The sequence below is a fragment of the Scyliorhinus canicula genome, chromosome 18, assembly GCF_902713615.1.
Source record: "Scyliorhinus canicula chromosome 18, sScyCan1.1, whole genome shotgun sequence".
NCBI classification, from domain to species: Eukaryota; Metazoa; Chordata; class Chondrichthyes; order Carcharhiniformes; family Scyliorhinidae; genus Scyliorhinus; species Scyliorhinus canicula.
Genome location: NC_052163.1, coordinates 73,471,053 through 73,486,891, shown reverse-complemented (window position 1 = coordinate 73,486,891; position 15,839 = coordinate 73,471,053). Strand labels below are relative to the sequence as shown.

Genomic DNA, 15,839 nt, shown 5'->3' with positions numbered 1-15,839 from the left:
ACAACCCAAAAGATGTGCAGGGCAGATGGATTGGCCACAGTAAATTTCCCCATAATTGGTTTAAGAAAAAGAATTGGGTAATCTAAATTTAAAAAAAAAGATATACGTAGCACTTTGGGTGAAAGGGATCAGAGGATATGTTGTGGGGGGGGGGGAGGGGGTGCAGGGTGAGAGGCGGGAACCGGTTACTGAGTTGAATATCAGCCATGATCACAATGAATGGTGGAGGAGTTGCACGTTTTCCCTGCCTGTGTGGGTCTCACTCCCACAACCCAAAGATGTGCAGCATAGGTGGATTGGCCACGCTAAATTGCTCTTTAATTGGAAAAAGAGAAATGGGTACTTTAAATTTATTTTAAAAATGAATGGTGGATCAGGCTCGAAGGACCAATAGACTCACTCCTATTGTCTTTGTCTTTGGCTGTGCTCTGTGCATTCAGTCCCAGACTGCAATGCTACAAACATACTTGGAAAATTATTCCTTACTTGTGCTCCCAAATCCACTCTCCATAATTTCAAATCCAAAAATGGTTTTGCTAGTATGATTGGCAGTACTTTTGTCTCTTGATTTTAAGCTTACTCGGAATGGAGTACTCGCAGCTTCGATGTTCTGTGCTTCAGAGCTCCTGTGGAAAAACTTGAAAAGTCCCTGATTGTTGTTCTGTGTTGTCATCTCGCCGAATAGAGTGATAAAATTGTACTTTATCTTTACTCTCGGGGTTTGTGGGTGTGGGTTAGCTCAGTTGGCTGGACGGTTGGTTTGTGATGCAGAGCGAGGGCAACAGCGCTGGTTCGGTTCCTGTACCGACTGAGTTTATTCGTGAAGGCCATGCGTTCTCATCCTTGCCCATTGCCTGAGGTGTTGTGACCCTTGGGTTAAATCCCTACCAGTCAGCTCTCTCTCAAAAGGCGCTATGGTTCTTGTGGATTATGGCAACTTGCATTTCACTCTCCAGGTCTACTCGGAAGAATTTACAGTTGGCACTAGCCTGCTGTGGTGTTGTACTCTTAACTGCCTGTCACTGTTGGAAAATGATACGTGTGTACGAAAGTCCAATTTTTGTAAATCCTGGTCCATCTTTTATTTTCATGTAATGGCAGAGTCTGGAGTCACAAGAGACTCCCATCATAACTCATTCAGACCTATGCCACTGGTGAATCTCGTGTTGTTCAGGAATGGACTCTGAATCTGGTGAGGGATCCCCTCAGTGGGGCTCGCCCTGTTTTTTTTAAATGCCAGAAAATGTGACGTGCAAATGAGCTGATGATTCAAATAATTAAATTGTCATTGGCATAATTTTGAGACTGAAGTACTACCAATCATACCAGCAAAACCTTTTCTGGATTTGGAGTGTGAACTTTGGCTCATTTTTGATTTGCGTGGGCTGGGATGGAATTCAAGAGATCATTTTGCACCGGGTTTCAAAATATTTTTGAGCTGTGATCTTCAGTGCACGTGGATCTCTGTATTGAATGCAGGCTTTTAGTTCCCGATCTGATTGGGCTCTTTCTGTTGATTTTGGTGACTAATATATATGGAGGTTAAATCTGATCGGCAGATACCATGAGTTTCTTTGTGGTAATTGATCAAAGAAGCTGTAACATTACTTCATTTAACGTCTTTCATGACCAAGACATCTCGAGGTTACAGAGCAGTGCAGTTTTTAAGTGTCATCATTGTTATCATGTGGAAACATAGCAGCTCAATTGTGTGCAGAAAGGTCTCAGATGGCAATTGATCATGACAGGTGATCTGTTTTTTTCTATGTCTGATGTTTTGCACTAACGATTGTCCAGGATAACTCCCCTGCTCTTTGAAATATTGCCAGGTTTTTTTTCCCCCTGAGGAGGAAGATGGGGCTTTGGTTTAATGTCTGATTTGATATACAGGGCAGTATGCAGTGAAGTGTCAGCCTTGATTTTTATGTTTGAGTCCTCGTGTGGGACTTGAACATAGAACCTTGTGACTCCGAGGCGAGAATGCTACCAACTGAGCCATGGCTGACATTAGAATAGAATGTTATTATCTCCTGTAGTGAGCTTTTTCCAACTCTGCTTCCACTGATTGCTCCATGCAGTGAACAGAAAAACAAAGAGCAGTCTCTCCCCTTTGAGGAATGTCTGGCTGCTCCCTGAAGGCTGTAGAATATGGTCATTCTCATCAACAGCTTTTTGGTGAAGCAACACAATGGTAATGTATAAATGTGATTTATTTGTCGTTGTTCTGAAATGATCATCTCTCTCTACCCCCCCTCATTTGATGACTGTGGTATAAAAGGTTGCTCTACTCCAGTACATGGGTTGCATGTTCTGACTTGTTTCTGAAGAGACTCTGAGGGTTGCCGCCCAGTTCAGTTCTAATAGTTTAACATGCAGCTACACATGACAAACCTTTTGTGATGTTAAGGTGAAAGGAGACTTCTGCTCCCTCACAACTTGGGCCTGCAACCTGCTCCGTAACATTCACCCATTCAATACTAGAATCTGAACAAGGAAGGTGATTACTACTTTCTCTTTCTTTGCCCCACACTGTTTAGTAAAACTCCTATTCTTTGTGTTTACTTAATCTGACTGAACCTCACTTGTGAGTTGGATAAATTGACAATTTAATCTTTCAGTTATTGACAGCTAGGACAACAGCATATTTTAAAATGTATTCGCTAATTCAAACCGTTCGTTACCCATCCCAGTGTTAAGTGATTGTGCCCATTTGGGAGCTTTCCTAGGCCTGTCTTTTGGCTGGAGGTTGATACTGCAATCCAGGAATTTAAAATAAACCATGCCTCAATGAAGTGACAAGGTAATTTAAAGTGTTCTATATGGTGCTTTCTTTGAGCAGTCTGGATTGTACTGCATCTATTTAAGGGCAATTTGAATTTAAACTAGGCAAAGTCATCATTGTGCAACAAATCTCCCTCTTGTAAATAGCCTATATTTAATTTACCTTTATCCAGACAAATTATTGTTGTTCCCTTCATGGGGCACGGTGGTACAGTGGTTAGTCCTGCTACCTCACAGCGCCAGGAGCCCGGATTCGATTGGGACCTCGGGTGACTGTGTGGCGTTTGTACATTCTCCCCGTGTCCATATGGGTTTCCTCCGGGTGCTCCGGTTTCCTCCCACAATCCAAATATGTGCACGTTAGGCGGATTGGCCATGCTAAACTACCCCTTATGGTGGGGTTGCATGAATAGGGTGGAGGATTGGGCCTGGTACTTTTGAAGAGTCAGTGCAGGCCCAATGGCCTTCTGCACTGGAGGGATTGTATGATTCTATATGTTACTGCTTGTGGAAGAATGGAAAGAGGCTTCCCAATAGGATCTGCTGTGAAATGTTGTTTTATGTTGGTGTGTCTCTTGTGAGCTATTTGTCTTTGTGTTTCACAAATTTAGATTGCCGGTTTAATGCTGCAGTTGGTTGTTTGAAGTTGAACCTCTAAATAGGAACTTGGGACATGTTCTGGCTTTTTACTTAGCACTGTGGGGTGGGTTGCTTATTACTAATATTACCACTGATTATGCTTCAATTGAAGCTTTGAAATAAACAACCCAATGGCAAGATTCATGATCAGTTAAATTCACTTCTAATAAGGTCCAATAATTGGAGCGTAATATGTCTCTTCAAAGAAAACGGTGAAATCACTTTATTTTTGATATTACTCCGAATTCTCATTTCTACAAACTCAGCTGTCAATGGGGCTTTTAACCATAGGGTCCATACAATTCTGTACCCGCACAATGTCTGCAGAGAAGTCTGGATGTGAACACACATTAGGCAGGCCTAGAAATTGGGAAGCAGCTGGTCTCTTTCTAATATTGTATTAGGACGCTGCGACAGCGGATGAACTGACTTCGCGCGACAATTGCCAGACAGGAATATTCCCTTCCAGTCGGGGAACACTTCAGCAGTCAAGGGCATTCAGTCTCTGATCTGCAAGTAAGTGTTCTCCAAGATGGCCTTCAGGACGTGTGACAACGCAAAATCGCCGAGCAGAAACTTCTAGCCAAGTTCTGCACACATGAGTATGGCTTCAACCAGGACCTTGGATTCATGTCGCATTATATTCATCCCCCACCATCTGGCCAGGGCTTGCGAAATCCTACCAACTGCCCTGGTTTGAGACAATTCACACCTCTTTAACCTGGGGTTATCCCTATCTCTGGATCTGTAAAGACTTAATTACCTGCAAATGCTCTCATTCAAAGCATTGTCTGGCATTTTTGACTTTGTCTACATATATGTTTCTGGAACATACCTCTTCATTCACCTGAGGAAGGAGCAGTTCTCTGAAAGCTAGTGTTTGAAACAAACCTGTTGGACTATAACCTGGTGTTGTAAGACTTCTTACTGTGCTCACCCCAGTCCAATGCCAGCATCTCCACATCATAGGATAAGTTAGACCGGGAGGCATGGTAGCACAGTGGTTAGCACTGTTGCTTCACAGCGCCAGGGTCCCAGGTTTGATTCCCAGCTTGGGTCACTGAGTCTGCACGTTCTCCTGTGTCTGCATGGATTTCCTCCGTGTGCTCCGGTTTCCTCCCACAAGTCCTGAAGCGCTTGTTAGGTGAATTGGACATTCTGAATTCTCCCTCAGTGTACCCGAACAGGTGCCGGAGTGTGGCAACTGGGGGATTTTCACAATAACTTCATTGCAGTGTTAATGTAAGCCTACTTCTGACACTAATAAAGATGACCTTATCTTAACAAATGATCAATTAGATTTTAAGGAGAAATGCATTATCATTTCAAGTTCACCATTTAAATTTTAACATTTTTAAAGTTCAAAGAAACGTTAGTGTGCAGGTACAGCAAGTAATTAAGAAGGCTAATGGAATGCTTCATTATAAGAGGAATTGAACACAAAAATAAGGATGTTATGCTTCAGTTATGCAGTGAATTGGTGGGACAGCATTGTGAATATTGCGTTACAGGTTTGGTCTAATTTAAGGAAGGATGTAAATGCTTCGGAGGCGGTTCAGAGGAGGTGTTCTAGATTGGTACCTGGAATGAATGGGTTGTCTTATGTGGAAAGGCTGGGATTGTTTATGCTTGAGTTTAGAAGAGTGAGGGGTGACTTGATTGAAGTTTATAAGATCCTGTACGGTATTGATGAGATGGATGTGGGAAGGATGTTTCCTCTTGTGGACGAGCCCAGAACTCCGGGAAACTGATTTTTAGATGTCACCCTTACAGGACAGAGATGAGAATTTTTATTTGAGGATGGTGAAACTTTGAAACTCTCTGCTTCGGAAGGCAGTGGAAGCGGCATCACTGAATATTTTTAAGGCGGAGTCAGATGGATTCCCTTGTCGAAATAAGAACCTAAGGTTAGTGGGGAAGGTGGGAATGTCGAATTTGAAACACAAAACAGATCTCCATGATCTTATTAAATGGCAGAGCAGGCTCGAGGGGCTGAATGGCTGACCTGTGCTCCTATTTCGTATGTTCACTCAGCAGCAGAGCACTAGGCCAAAACATATGTATGTTGTAGCTTTCATGTTGCCACTATCATCTAATTCTACCTCTATTGTAACAAGTGTTGGAGCGTAATGTGACACAGCTTGAATCAGTCATTAAAACAGAAAATACAGGTCGAGTATCTGTTATCCAAATTTCAGATAATTTTGGATCTGGCATTTGGGACTTGTATTACAAATAAGCCGAGGGGGCAGCACGGTGGTGCAGTGGTGAGCTCTGCTGCCTCGTGGCGCCGAGGAGCTAGGTTCGATCCTGGCCCCGGTTTATTTCTGTGTGGAGTTTGCACATTCTCCCCATGTTTGTGTGGGTCTCACCCCCACAACCCAAAGAGGTAGGTGAATTGCCTCTTAAACTGGGGTGGAAAAAAAAATTGGGTAATCTAAATTTATAAAAAGAAAACAAATAAGCTGAGGATAGCTGTAGTCTTAAGAAAAAAATGGCTAGAAAAGTAAGATGCATCACTTTAAAAAAAAAAACATTTAAGAGTATCCAATTAATTTTTTCCAATTAAGGGGCAATTTAGCATGGCCAAGCCACCTACCCTGGACATCTTTTGGGTTGTGGCGGTGAAACCCACACAAACACGGGAGAATGTGCAAACTCCACACGGACAGTGACCCAGAGCTGGGATTGAACCTGGGACCTTGGCGCCGTGAGGCAACTGTGCTAACCACTTGTGCCACCGTGCTGCTCTTGGATGCATCACGAATAATAAATAGAATCATAGAATTTACACTGCAGAAGGAGGCCATTCGGCCCATCGAGTCTGCACTGGCCCTTGGAAAGAGCACCCTACTTAAACCCACACCTCTACCCCATCCCCATAAACCAGTAACCCCATTTAACCTTTTGGACACTCGGGCAATTTAGCATGGTCAATCCACCTAACTTGCACTTCGTTGGACTGTACAGGGTAATACGCAGGATACCTGGAATAAGTTCCCACCCATGGTGACATCTGTGATTCTGCGTGTAGGAGAGGGTCCAGTATGTCGATATGCAAACAGCAAGACCTGGGGAGCCAAAGGTTGGGTGTGGCTGGCAAGGTGTGCGTTGGCCCGGGTCAGGGACCGCACTGGGGGTCGATGGGGTGCAGTTTTTGAATGGGTTTGGTTTTCTGGTTTACGGATAAAGGATACCTGACCTATATTAACATGCTGGGCAGTTGTGCCATAACTGCCAATTGTTTTTAAAATTGTTCTATTTCTATATCAGACCAAATAGTACCGTATAAAATTGTATTCATTACCATTTTCAGCATGAATGCTTTAAGCTACTTGAAGATATTTTATGCCAGTGTTTGCCAAATTTCTTCAATTGTAGTTATGCATGGATAGTTGACAGAATGCAGTCAGGACATTGTTCTAATAAAGTGGATTTAAAAATCATTAACTTCTCCGTTAACAACTCTCCCCCCCCCCCCAAACTACTGTGACAGGACTGAAACACTGTGGTTGCTAGGTTATACAATATATTCACACTTCAAGCAAGTATGTTGGTGAAGTACAAGTTCGCAACAAGCCTCAACAAATGTTTTTCTGTTCCTAAGTGCTGGCTACCCTTGATGAGTTTTATATCGAATATCTTTTATATAATTGCAATAAATATTACCAAAACATATATAGATCAAATTGATTTGTAGTCCAAATTGTTTTAAAATGCTGAGTTTAATTTTTGTAGGTAGATTGGAAGCTTTTTGCTATTCTTCAAAATGAGCAAATAAAGAATGAATAAATCTCCTGTATATTTGGCATAATTGATGAAATATTAGTGGGTATTTAGATAATGAGGAGTAGAGGCAGGATTTAGGGTATAGCATTGTTTGGTTTTCAGAGTATTCATCAAGTTGCCTGGCAACTAGCTCCTGGAAACCGAGTGGACTAGGTCTCCCATGGCAACTGCTGTGATTTAGCAAACAATGTGAGCTCGCACAAACATAGCCAACCACTTTGGGGTGATTTTAATTGAACATCTGTATGTGTTTTTCTGTGATTAAATAGTGTTTGTTACACATGTCCGTGATGGATGTGTGGAGGTAACCCCCATTAGAATATGTAGCAAGGTACAAATAATTATTCAACCAAATAGAGGTTCCCAGAGTGCCAAACAATCAACTCTTGGTAAATAAGCACCAGATTTTCAGGAGGTGCAAGGCTGGTACTTGGTACTTTGGTGTACTTATCTGTAATTGGATCAAAATACTAAACGTCTGCAACAATCTTGCTTCATCCCTGATCACCAAGAACACTTCCACATTTTCTCACGTCCGACACTTTATTGACAGCGACCTCCAACAAAGCACGCTTTGCAGCACCTCTCATTCTCTCTGCAATTTAACTGCAATGCAAGGGAGGAGTAGGGCTTGAATAAAAATGGGTCTGTTTTATTTAGATATAGAACCCCCTTTTTAATTGTAGAGTAAGGGACTTTTTTTTCACTGAAAAGTCAAAAATCTTGCAGCTTTCTATGTTGTTGTGGATGTGATCATTTATGAAACACAGACCATGCTTCAACTAACGGTCAGACTGGGTGATAGTGCTGCCCACTTCAGTGCAGACCAGGAAGGCTCAGGTGCAGCTGCCAGATTACACTGAGTGAGGCAAGGTGCTATGATTGTCTCAGTTTCTTGGTGTAGCAGGAGCTGGACATGGGCAGATCTGTCAGTGTTATTGCTCCTGGTGCCTCGTGCTGATAATGTAAATGGTTGAGGACTGTGTTAAGCTGAGCTTTGATGTCCTTCACAGTTGAACATTCAACTGAAACTTGCTGAAGGCCTGGATCTTGTATCAGTGGCATGTGTAGAATTGCATCTGACAAGGTGCCGCATAACAGACTTGTGAGCAAAGTTAGAGTTTGTGAAATAAAAGGGACAGTAGCAACATGGAAAAGAAATTGGCTGAGTGGCAGGAAGGATTGTTTTTTTATATAGGAGGGTGGTCTACAGTAGCATTCCCCAAGGGTCAGTGTTACTCCCCATATCACATCAAAGGTTACTACACAAAATAAGAACTCACGGTGTTCAGGTAAACATGGGTAGAGAATTGGTTAGCTAACAGAAAATCAAATATGCTTAAATGGTCATTTTCAGGCTGGCAAGATATAAACAGTAGAGTGCTATAGGGATGAGTTCAGTAGTCTCAACTATTAATACCAGTGCTGGTACATGATGGAGGAATAATACAGCTTGCATTTACCTTCAGCAAATTTATTCTACACACAGCTCAGTCGAGATACAAACTCCTTTTATGGTTCTGTTTCAGCTTTGTCCATTTATACTCTTTTGGAGGTTGAGCCAAAAATTGTCACCTGTCTTTTTTTAATAAGGTAATTAGTTTGACAAATGTAAATGCCAAAGCATGGACTTGCTGATGCACTGACGTCAGCTATTTTCAATCTATATAAATAACTTGGATGAAGGGACCAAATGTACGATTGCTAAATTTGCAGATGGGTCGGACAGTTAAGTTGTGAAGCGAAAATTGAGTCTGTCAAGACATAGATAAAGTGGGCAAAATATTTGGCAGATGCAATATAATATGGGAAAATGTGAACATGTCCATTTTTGCAAGAAGGATAGAAAGGCAATATACTATTTACATTGAGAGAGATTGCAGAAGTCTGAGGTGCAGAGAGATCTAGGTGTTCTTGTACCGACATCACGCAAAGTTAGTATGCAGGTACAGCAAGTGATTAGGAAGGCAAGTGGAATGTTGTCCTTCATTGCAAGGAGAATGGAAAATACAAGTGGGAGGTTTTACAACAATTGTATAGAGCACTGGTGAGGCCACAACTAGAGTAGTGTGTGAAGTTCGGGTCTCCATTAAGAAACTGTTTATAGAACGTTGACTCTACTCATTCCTGGACTAAGGACCTGTCTTATGAGGAAAGGTTGAGCAGGTTGGGCCTGGATTCATTGGAGTTGAAAAGAATTAGAGGCAATCTTATTGAAACATGTAAGATCTTGAGGGGGCTGGACAAGAATGGATGCTGAATAGCTATTTCTTGTGGGAGAGACTAGAACTAGGGGACACATTTATGAGATTATTTCTGAGGGTTGTGAGCCTTTGGAATTGCAGTTATGCAGGGTAGGTGGATTGATCATATATTTTTAGTAAAACAGTAAAAGAAATATATACAAGGCCAAACAGTATAAACACTAATTTTGTGTTGGAGAAACAGGGTACCTTCCCATCAGTACCAATGTATAGGGAGGAGGGGTAGGATACTCTGATTATTAAAACAGTTCACAACACAGTTGTACAAAAAACAAATGGTACAAGCACTAAACTTGGTGCTGGAGAGACTCGATACCCGTGCCTCTGTCTGAAGTCCCCCAGAGAGGGTGAGGGCCGACAATGCCAGGCATGAGTGAGACCCGCACCCTCCGCTCCTGACACTGGGTGGCTGACCATCTTTGGACGGTTGCCCTCCGGGCCTGAATCCTCCACCACACTGAGTGCGGCTGGTGACATGGGCCCATCAACCAACCCAGGTCCTGCCTTGATCCTGCCACCGGGATCATCGACAGGCGGGATCTCGGCCTCGTCCCGGGCCAGCATATTGCTCTTGTTGCTAATTTGCAAAGTGTGCTTTACACTTAATTTGCTCTGTTTAATCACCTTGCTCTAGAGTCACCAGGTATCTTTATGATACCACCACGAGGTTCAAGTTCAAGTGCTGATCAATACCTCAATACACCAGTTAGTAAGGTTCAAATCAAAACACATTTATTATATACACAGTCAATCGCTACTCATGCATAAAATACTACTCACTAGACTATTTCTAACACTAAAAGGCCAATACTTAGCTTTGGAAACTGGCCCACAAGGTCAGGAGAACAAATGGCCTTTTGTTCGCTTCTGAGTCTGCAGGCTTCTAGCTGGTATAGACTAAGGGTTAGGAGCGCCTATCTCGTAGTGTGTGTTGACTGGACACTTACTTGGTTGGTGCAGCTGCTAGGCAAGTCTCTCCCGAGTTGAGAATCACGGTCAAGAGTTCTTTGAGAGCTCCCAAAAAGATCGAACTGAACTTCGGGACTCTATTTTCTAGTCCCCAGGGGCTTCGCGCCCTTGTGGGCGGACCCCGTACTTGGTTCCAATTGATTGGACCATGTTCCAATCAATTGATTTGATTTCCCCAATACTGGGGCTGATTGCTGGGCGGTTCCTATATGTCCGTTGGCCTTTGTCTTGGCTCCCGCTGGCGCCGAGGAGTCTGGCTTGGCCTCGATTATCTTAAATGTTTCCAATTGTTCCCGGGGATCGCTCATCAATATGTAGATGGTTGTTAGTTTCAGTGCTGTCTGGGTTTCTGCAAGTTCTAATATACAGCAGATTTTGCACCTGCTTGTTTTCCTGCGTTTGGCCATTTCTCCCTGCATTCTTAGCGGATCTCCATTTTAAAACCGGGAAGTGACCAACCCAGGTGGCTACACTCATCGCCTGGTCACCGGAAGGCCCTGAAAACAACTCCGGAAACAGGTCCGGGATGGTGGCAGAGGTGTCCGAAGACAGCGTTACAAACGATAACTCGCTAAGAACCTAAGAAGCAGGGGGTTATCTCTGTCCCCCTCCCCCGAGAAACTGAACAAGTCCGGGGTGCTAAATTGTACTGGGTGGAACGGGCTTGCCAGGGTCCAGTCCAACCCCGAAGCACCCTACTCATGGGAAAGTGGCAGCTGCTGGGATTTCCTCGCTATCCCTGAGAGGAGAGGGGTTTGTTTTGGGGGCAGGGAGAAATGTGTATGTGTTTATTGGATATGCCGGGTGTTTATCTATCTCTCCTTTTTGTAGTCACGGAGGTGGGGTGTGTGTGTGTGTGTGGTGGGGGGGGGGGGGGGGGGGGGGTGTTAGTGTGTTTTTCTTTTTGTTTGTTTTCTTGTTATTTTCTGTTTTGGATATGTTTTTGAAAATCTCAATAAAAATTATTTTAAAAAAAAAGAAAAGGGCATAAAATATAGTGGAATGTGCAAAGTGAAATTTTATGCAGGACTGGGTTCGATTCTGGCCTTGGATGACTGTCCTGTGTGGAGTCTGCAGGTTCTCTCTCTGCCTCTGTGGGTTTCCTCTGGTTGCTCTGGTTTCCTCCCATTGTCCAATGTTGGTAGACCAGGTGGATTGCAGAGATAGGATGGAGGAGAGGGCCTGGATGGAGTGATGTTTTGGAGGGTCGATGCAGACTTGATGGGCCTAATGGCCTAACTGTTTAGATTCTATGATTCTATGAAATGAAGTGATTTCAGTTTGATAAAAAGAGCTTGTAGAGACAAAATGGAATTAAAGTCTACCCATTTTTACAGCCACAACACATATTAGTAGTCGGCCTCAATTTTTCACCACAAAACAGATACTTTGCTTGCTTGGTGCCTTAACTGAGCACACGGGATCAAACACGTGACACGGATTATGAAGATGCGTTGGAATTTAAGACACAGCCACCCTTTGCTTCAGGTGCTGATAATACTTTGTGATGGCAGCCATGCCAGTGATTCACTTTATACTCTGCCTATATGCCAACCCCCTTTTTGCAAGCTTCAGCCCTCTATTTATATGCTGGTAATTGGCAAAAGAAGTTGAAAAGCCCCTAGTCGCCACATTCCGGAGGCTTGGGTAAGCCGGTACGGGAATTGAACCCACGTTGCTGGCCTTGTTCTGCATAAAAAACTAGCTGTCTAGCCCATTGAGCTAACCGTAGCCATTCCAATAGATCCCTAAAATAAAAGCGAAATACTGCGGATACTGGAATCTGAAACAAAAACAAGAGTGCCGGAAAAACTCCGATCTGGCAGCATCTGTAGGGAGATAAAACAAGAGAATAGAAAGCCAGTAGATTCCTACCTGATGTCAGTAAACACTTCACCATGGAGAGGTGAGGAAAGTTGCAGGCAAAAAGCACTTCACAGATGGACATTTAAACTGGTGACCTGACAATTGCTTTGTTAATTTTTAACTTTATTTCATTCTGACTTAATCCTAATGTAAATGCAGTTTAGCAGTGTTTGATGGCTAACTCTCGCTGCATGTTATTTTGAGCTATGCTGAATGGAACGTTTGTATGAGGACAGCAAAGCATCACAGATGACAATATGTAGTCAGTGTGCTTATTATAAAACAACCCTTGGGACATCAATATTATCAGGTTCTCAATGGCTTGATGAATCATTGCTGTTTGTGATGGGATATACAAAGGTGATGCCCTGATCTTGTAGCAAGTTTCTACAACCCCCCCCCCCCCCCCCCCCCCCCCACCCCATCATTCTCGAGGGCAGTGATATGTATGACCACCAAAAGCTGTCAAAACTCCAAATGTACTCGGATCTCTCAAAACAACAGGCAACGTTCTAAATGTTGATTGACAGATTAATTCTTCTATAAAACATATTGCCTGTTGCTAGATTACTTCACCATCGAAACTGTCTTTTTGTGGATGAATATACTGACATACCAGATTTCTAACAGTTGCTTCTTGCAATGTAGGCTTCTGAATGTTCTCTACATTGAGCAGGTACTCGTATGTACAACTTCGATTTACTTCAGACTGCCCTCTATTTTAGTGAGGCTCCCAAAAAACTTCTATAACTGGTCCTGCAATTGGCAGGCCAGCTCTACCGCCTAGCACAGGGGTGGGCAAACGTTTCCGTGCAAGGGCCACATTCAGAAATTCACAATTTTAAAGAGCCACATAGTATATTAAGTAAAATAATTAATATTTAAAATAGCCAAAATAAAAGGTTTTTAAAGAAAAAAAAGCAATTCATTTTTATTAATTAATATTTTAAAGTAGAAACTTCACATGAAACACATGTTGTGCCGAGCGATGATCACCCTACTCAAGTCAACGTATCCACCCTATACCAGTAACCCAACAGCCCCCCCCCCCCCTCCCCCATTAACCTTATTTTTTTTTATGACTTGATCTTGGTGGGCCGCATAAAGACCTTTGGCGGGCCGCATGTGGCCCGCGGGCCGTAGTTTGCCCACCCCTGGTCTAGCACCTTGTGTCTCTCTCTTTCCGGCACTAACGCAGGAGTTAACGAATGAAAAGGGGAAAAGAGACTGTTTCTGTATAAAGGGGTGAGAGAGATATGATTCTGGCAGGCATTTGAGAATTTTTAGATTTGTAATATCTCCATCCATATTTATATTGCAGTCTGCATAATCATTACAGTGATAGAAATCACTCTAGGAAGAGAAGTTGAAACTGAATTAAAATTGGTTTCAAAGTAAGGATAGTTTTTAACCAAGGTTCAAAATACAAGAGAGCCAAATCTCCCTTCACCTCCTTGAGACTCACGAGCAGCAAAGGTGGGGGATAAACAGCCTGTTACTGGAGGCGCAGTGGGAATGTGAGCGGTGGTGCGAGAGACTGCTGCGGGGAGGGCAGCCACAAAAGGAGACTGACCACAGGGGTCTAGTGAGGGAGAGCGTGGTGGAGTGGAGAGATAGCCTCTTTTAAGAGCTGGTATATTATATTGCCCAGTGCGTTGACAGTTTCAAATTGATTCTTAACCACTTTATTTGTTACGTCATTTTGCAGTATCTTGAAATTAGCAGTGGTCTTGGTGTTAACTTAGTTTGCAACTGTGGTGGGTTTATTAGCTCTTTAAAAAAATTAGAGTTTGTGTCTGAGGAATCCTTTTGTGTATCCCCTCTGTCTTAATGCAGTAAAAAGGGTGTAACTGTCTGGTTGAAATCTTTAGTTTTGTGCAGGTGCAGTGAAAATGTGCTGTGACCTCACCTGTCCATGGAAGGTGTGTTTAACTGATGGTTTTGTGTGTCGAAGTGTGTGTCAGTTATTTTTTTTAGGGGCAGGGAGAATTATTGTCAGTTGTCAATTTGTATACCGCAGTGTCAAGCAAATTAATGCAGACGCTGGGAGAATATGCAAACTCCACACGGACAGTGATCCAGGGTTGGTGCTAACCACTGTGCCGCCCTGGGATATGCATGCACCTGGGGTGCCTCTGTACTGAGGGGTTCCAATATATGTTTCATTGTGGCACAGATGACCTTGTGAGAAGATGCATTATCACAGAATATGAAGGGCAGCACGGTGGCACAGTGGTTAGCATTGCTGCCTACGGCGCTGAGGACCCTGGATCACTGTCCGTGTGGAGTTTGCACATTCTCCCCGTGTCTGCGTGGGTTTCACCCCCACAACCCAAAAGATGTGCAGGGTAGGTGGATTGGCCACGCTAAATTGCCCCTTAATTGGAAAAAATAATTGGGCTCTCTAAATTTATAAAAAAAAAAATCACAGAATATGAAGTATATGTAAATTAAATAATTTGTTATCCAATGGTTAGTTTGAATCATAGAATTTCTACAGCGCAGAAAGAGGCTATTCGGCCCATTGAGTCTGCACAACCCTCCGAAGGAGCACCCCACCCAGCTCCCCGCCCCGCATTATCTCCATCACCCCATGATATACTCCCACCATATACTAATGGGCAATTTATTATGGCCAATCCACCAAACCTGCACATCTCTGGACCGTGGGAGGAAACTGGAACACCCGGAGGAAACCCACAGACACATCGAGAATGTACAAACTCGAGCAGCATGGTGGCTCAGTAGTTAGCACTGCTGCCTCACGGCGCTGAGGTCCCAGGTTCGATCCCTGCTCTGGGTCATTGTCCTTGTGGTGTTTGCACATTCTCCCCGTGTTTGATGGGTTTCGCCCCCATAATCCAAAGATGTGTAGGGTAGGTGGATTGACCATGCTAAATTGCCCCTTAATTTAGAAAAAAATGAATTGGGTAGGCTAAATTTCTATATTTAAAAAAAAAATGTACACCAAGGCTGGATCCAAGGCCCCTGGCACTGAGGCAGCAGTAATGACCATTGTATCACCCTGCTGCCCCATAACAGGAGTCTTGATTGTTTTAAGACAGGTGAGTACCCTTGACCAGTATGGGGATCGAACCATAGCTTTATTAGCTTCATGCTCCAAGCATCTGCAGGATTAATTTGTGTACTCTTTGTTGCACACTTGGACCTCTGGACCTCAGTATCCCGTTGTGTTTGTCAGCATTCGCTCAAAATTGAAGTATTGAGGGGTAAAAAAAATTGACCAAGAATGTGGGAGCGCAAATAATGTGGGAGAATGTGGTTGCAAATAAACATGTACTGGCATTGGAGGCAATCTACTTGGTTGATCCCGGCTATGGACGTATTTTCTTATGAGTGGTTGAGTAGGTTGGACCTGTACTTATTGGAGTTTAGAAAACTGAAAGGCAACCTTATTGAGTCATCTATGATGTTGGGGGGATTTGGGGGGGGGATTTGGGGGGGGGGGGGCTGGTTGGCGCGGTAGATGCTGAGAGGTTGTTTCCTCTTGTGAGAGAGTTGAAAATGAAA

The 15,839-nt window shown here is 43.3% G+C and overlaps 1 protein-coding gene across 7 annotated transcripts in view; it reads left to right on the top strand.

Moving 5' to 3' along the window:
* rfx2 (regulatory factor X, 2 (influences HLA class II expression)) overlaps positions 1 to 15,839 on the top strand; it is a 184,129-nt gene that overhangs the window by 19,223 nt on the left and 149,067 nt on the right. Inside the window, exon 1 of one of the 7 annotated variants that reach the window (XM_038778010.1) lies at positions 1,836 to 2,191. The exons of 4 other annotated variants lie outside the window; for them this stretch is intronic. In XM_038778010.1, the coding sequence (XP_038633938.1) occupies positions 2,149 to 2,191 (43 nt within the window). In that variant the 5' untranslated portion in view covers positions 1,836 to 2,148. Of the gene's footprint in view, positions 1 to 1,835; positions 2,192 to 15,839 lie in introns of those variants that run through there. 2 more of the 7 variants (XM_038778015.1, XM_038778016.1) reach the window with 2 other exon arrangements.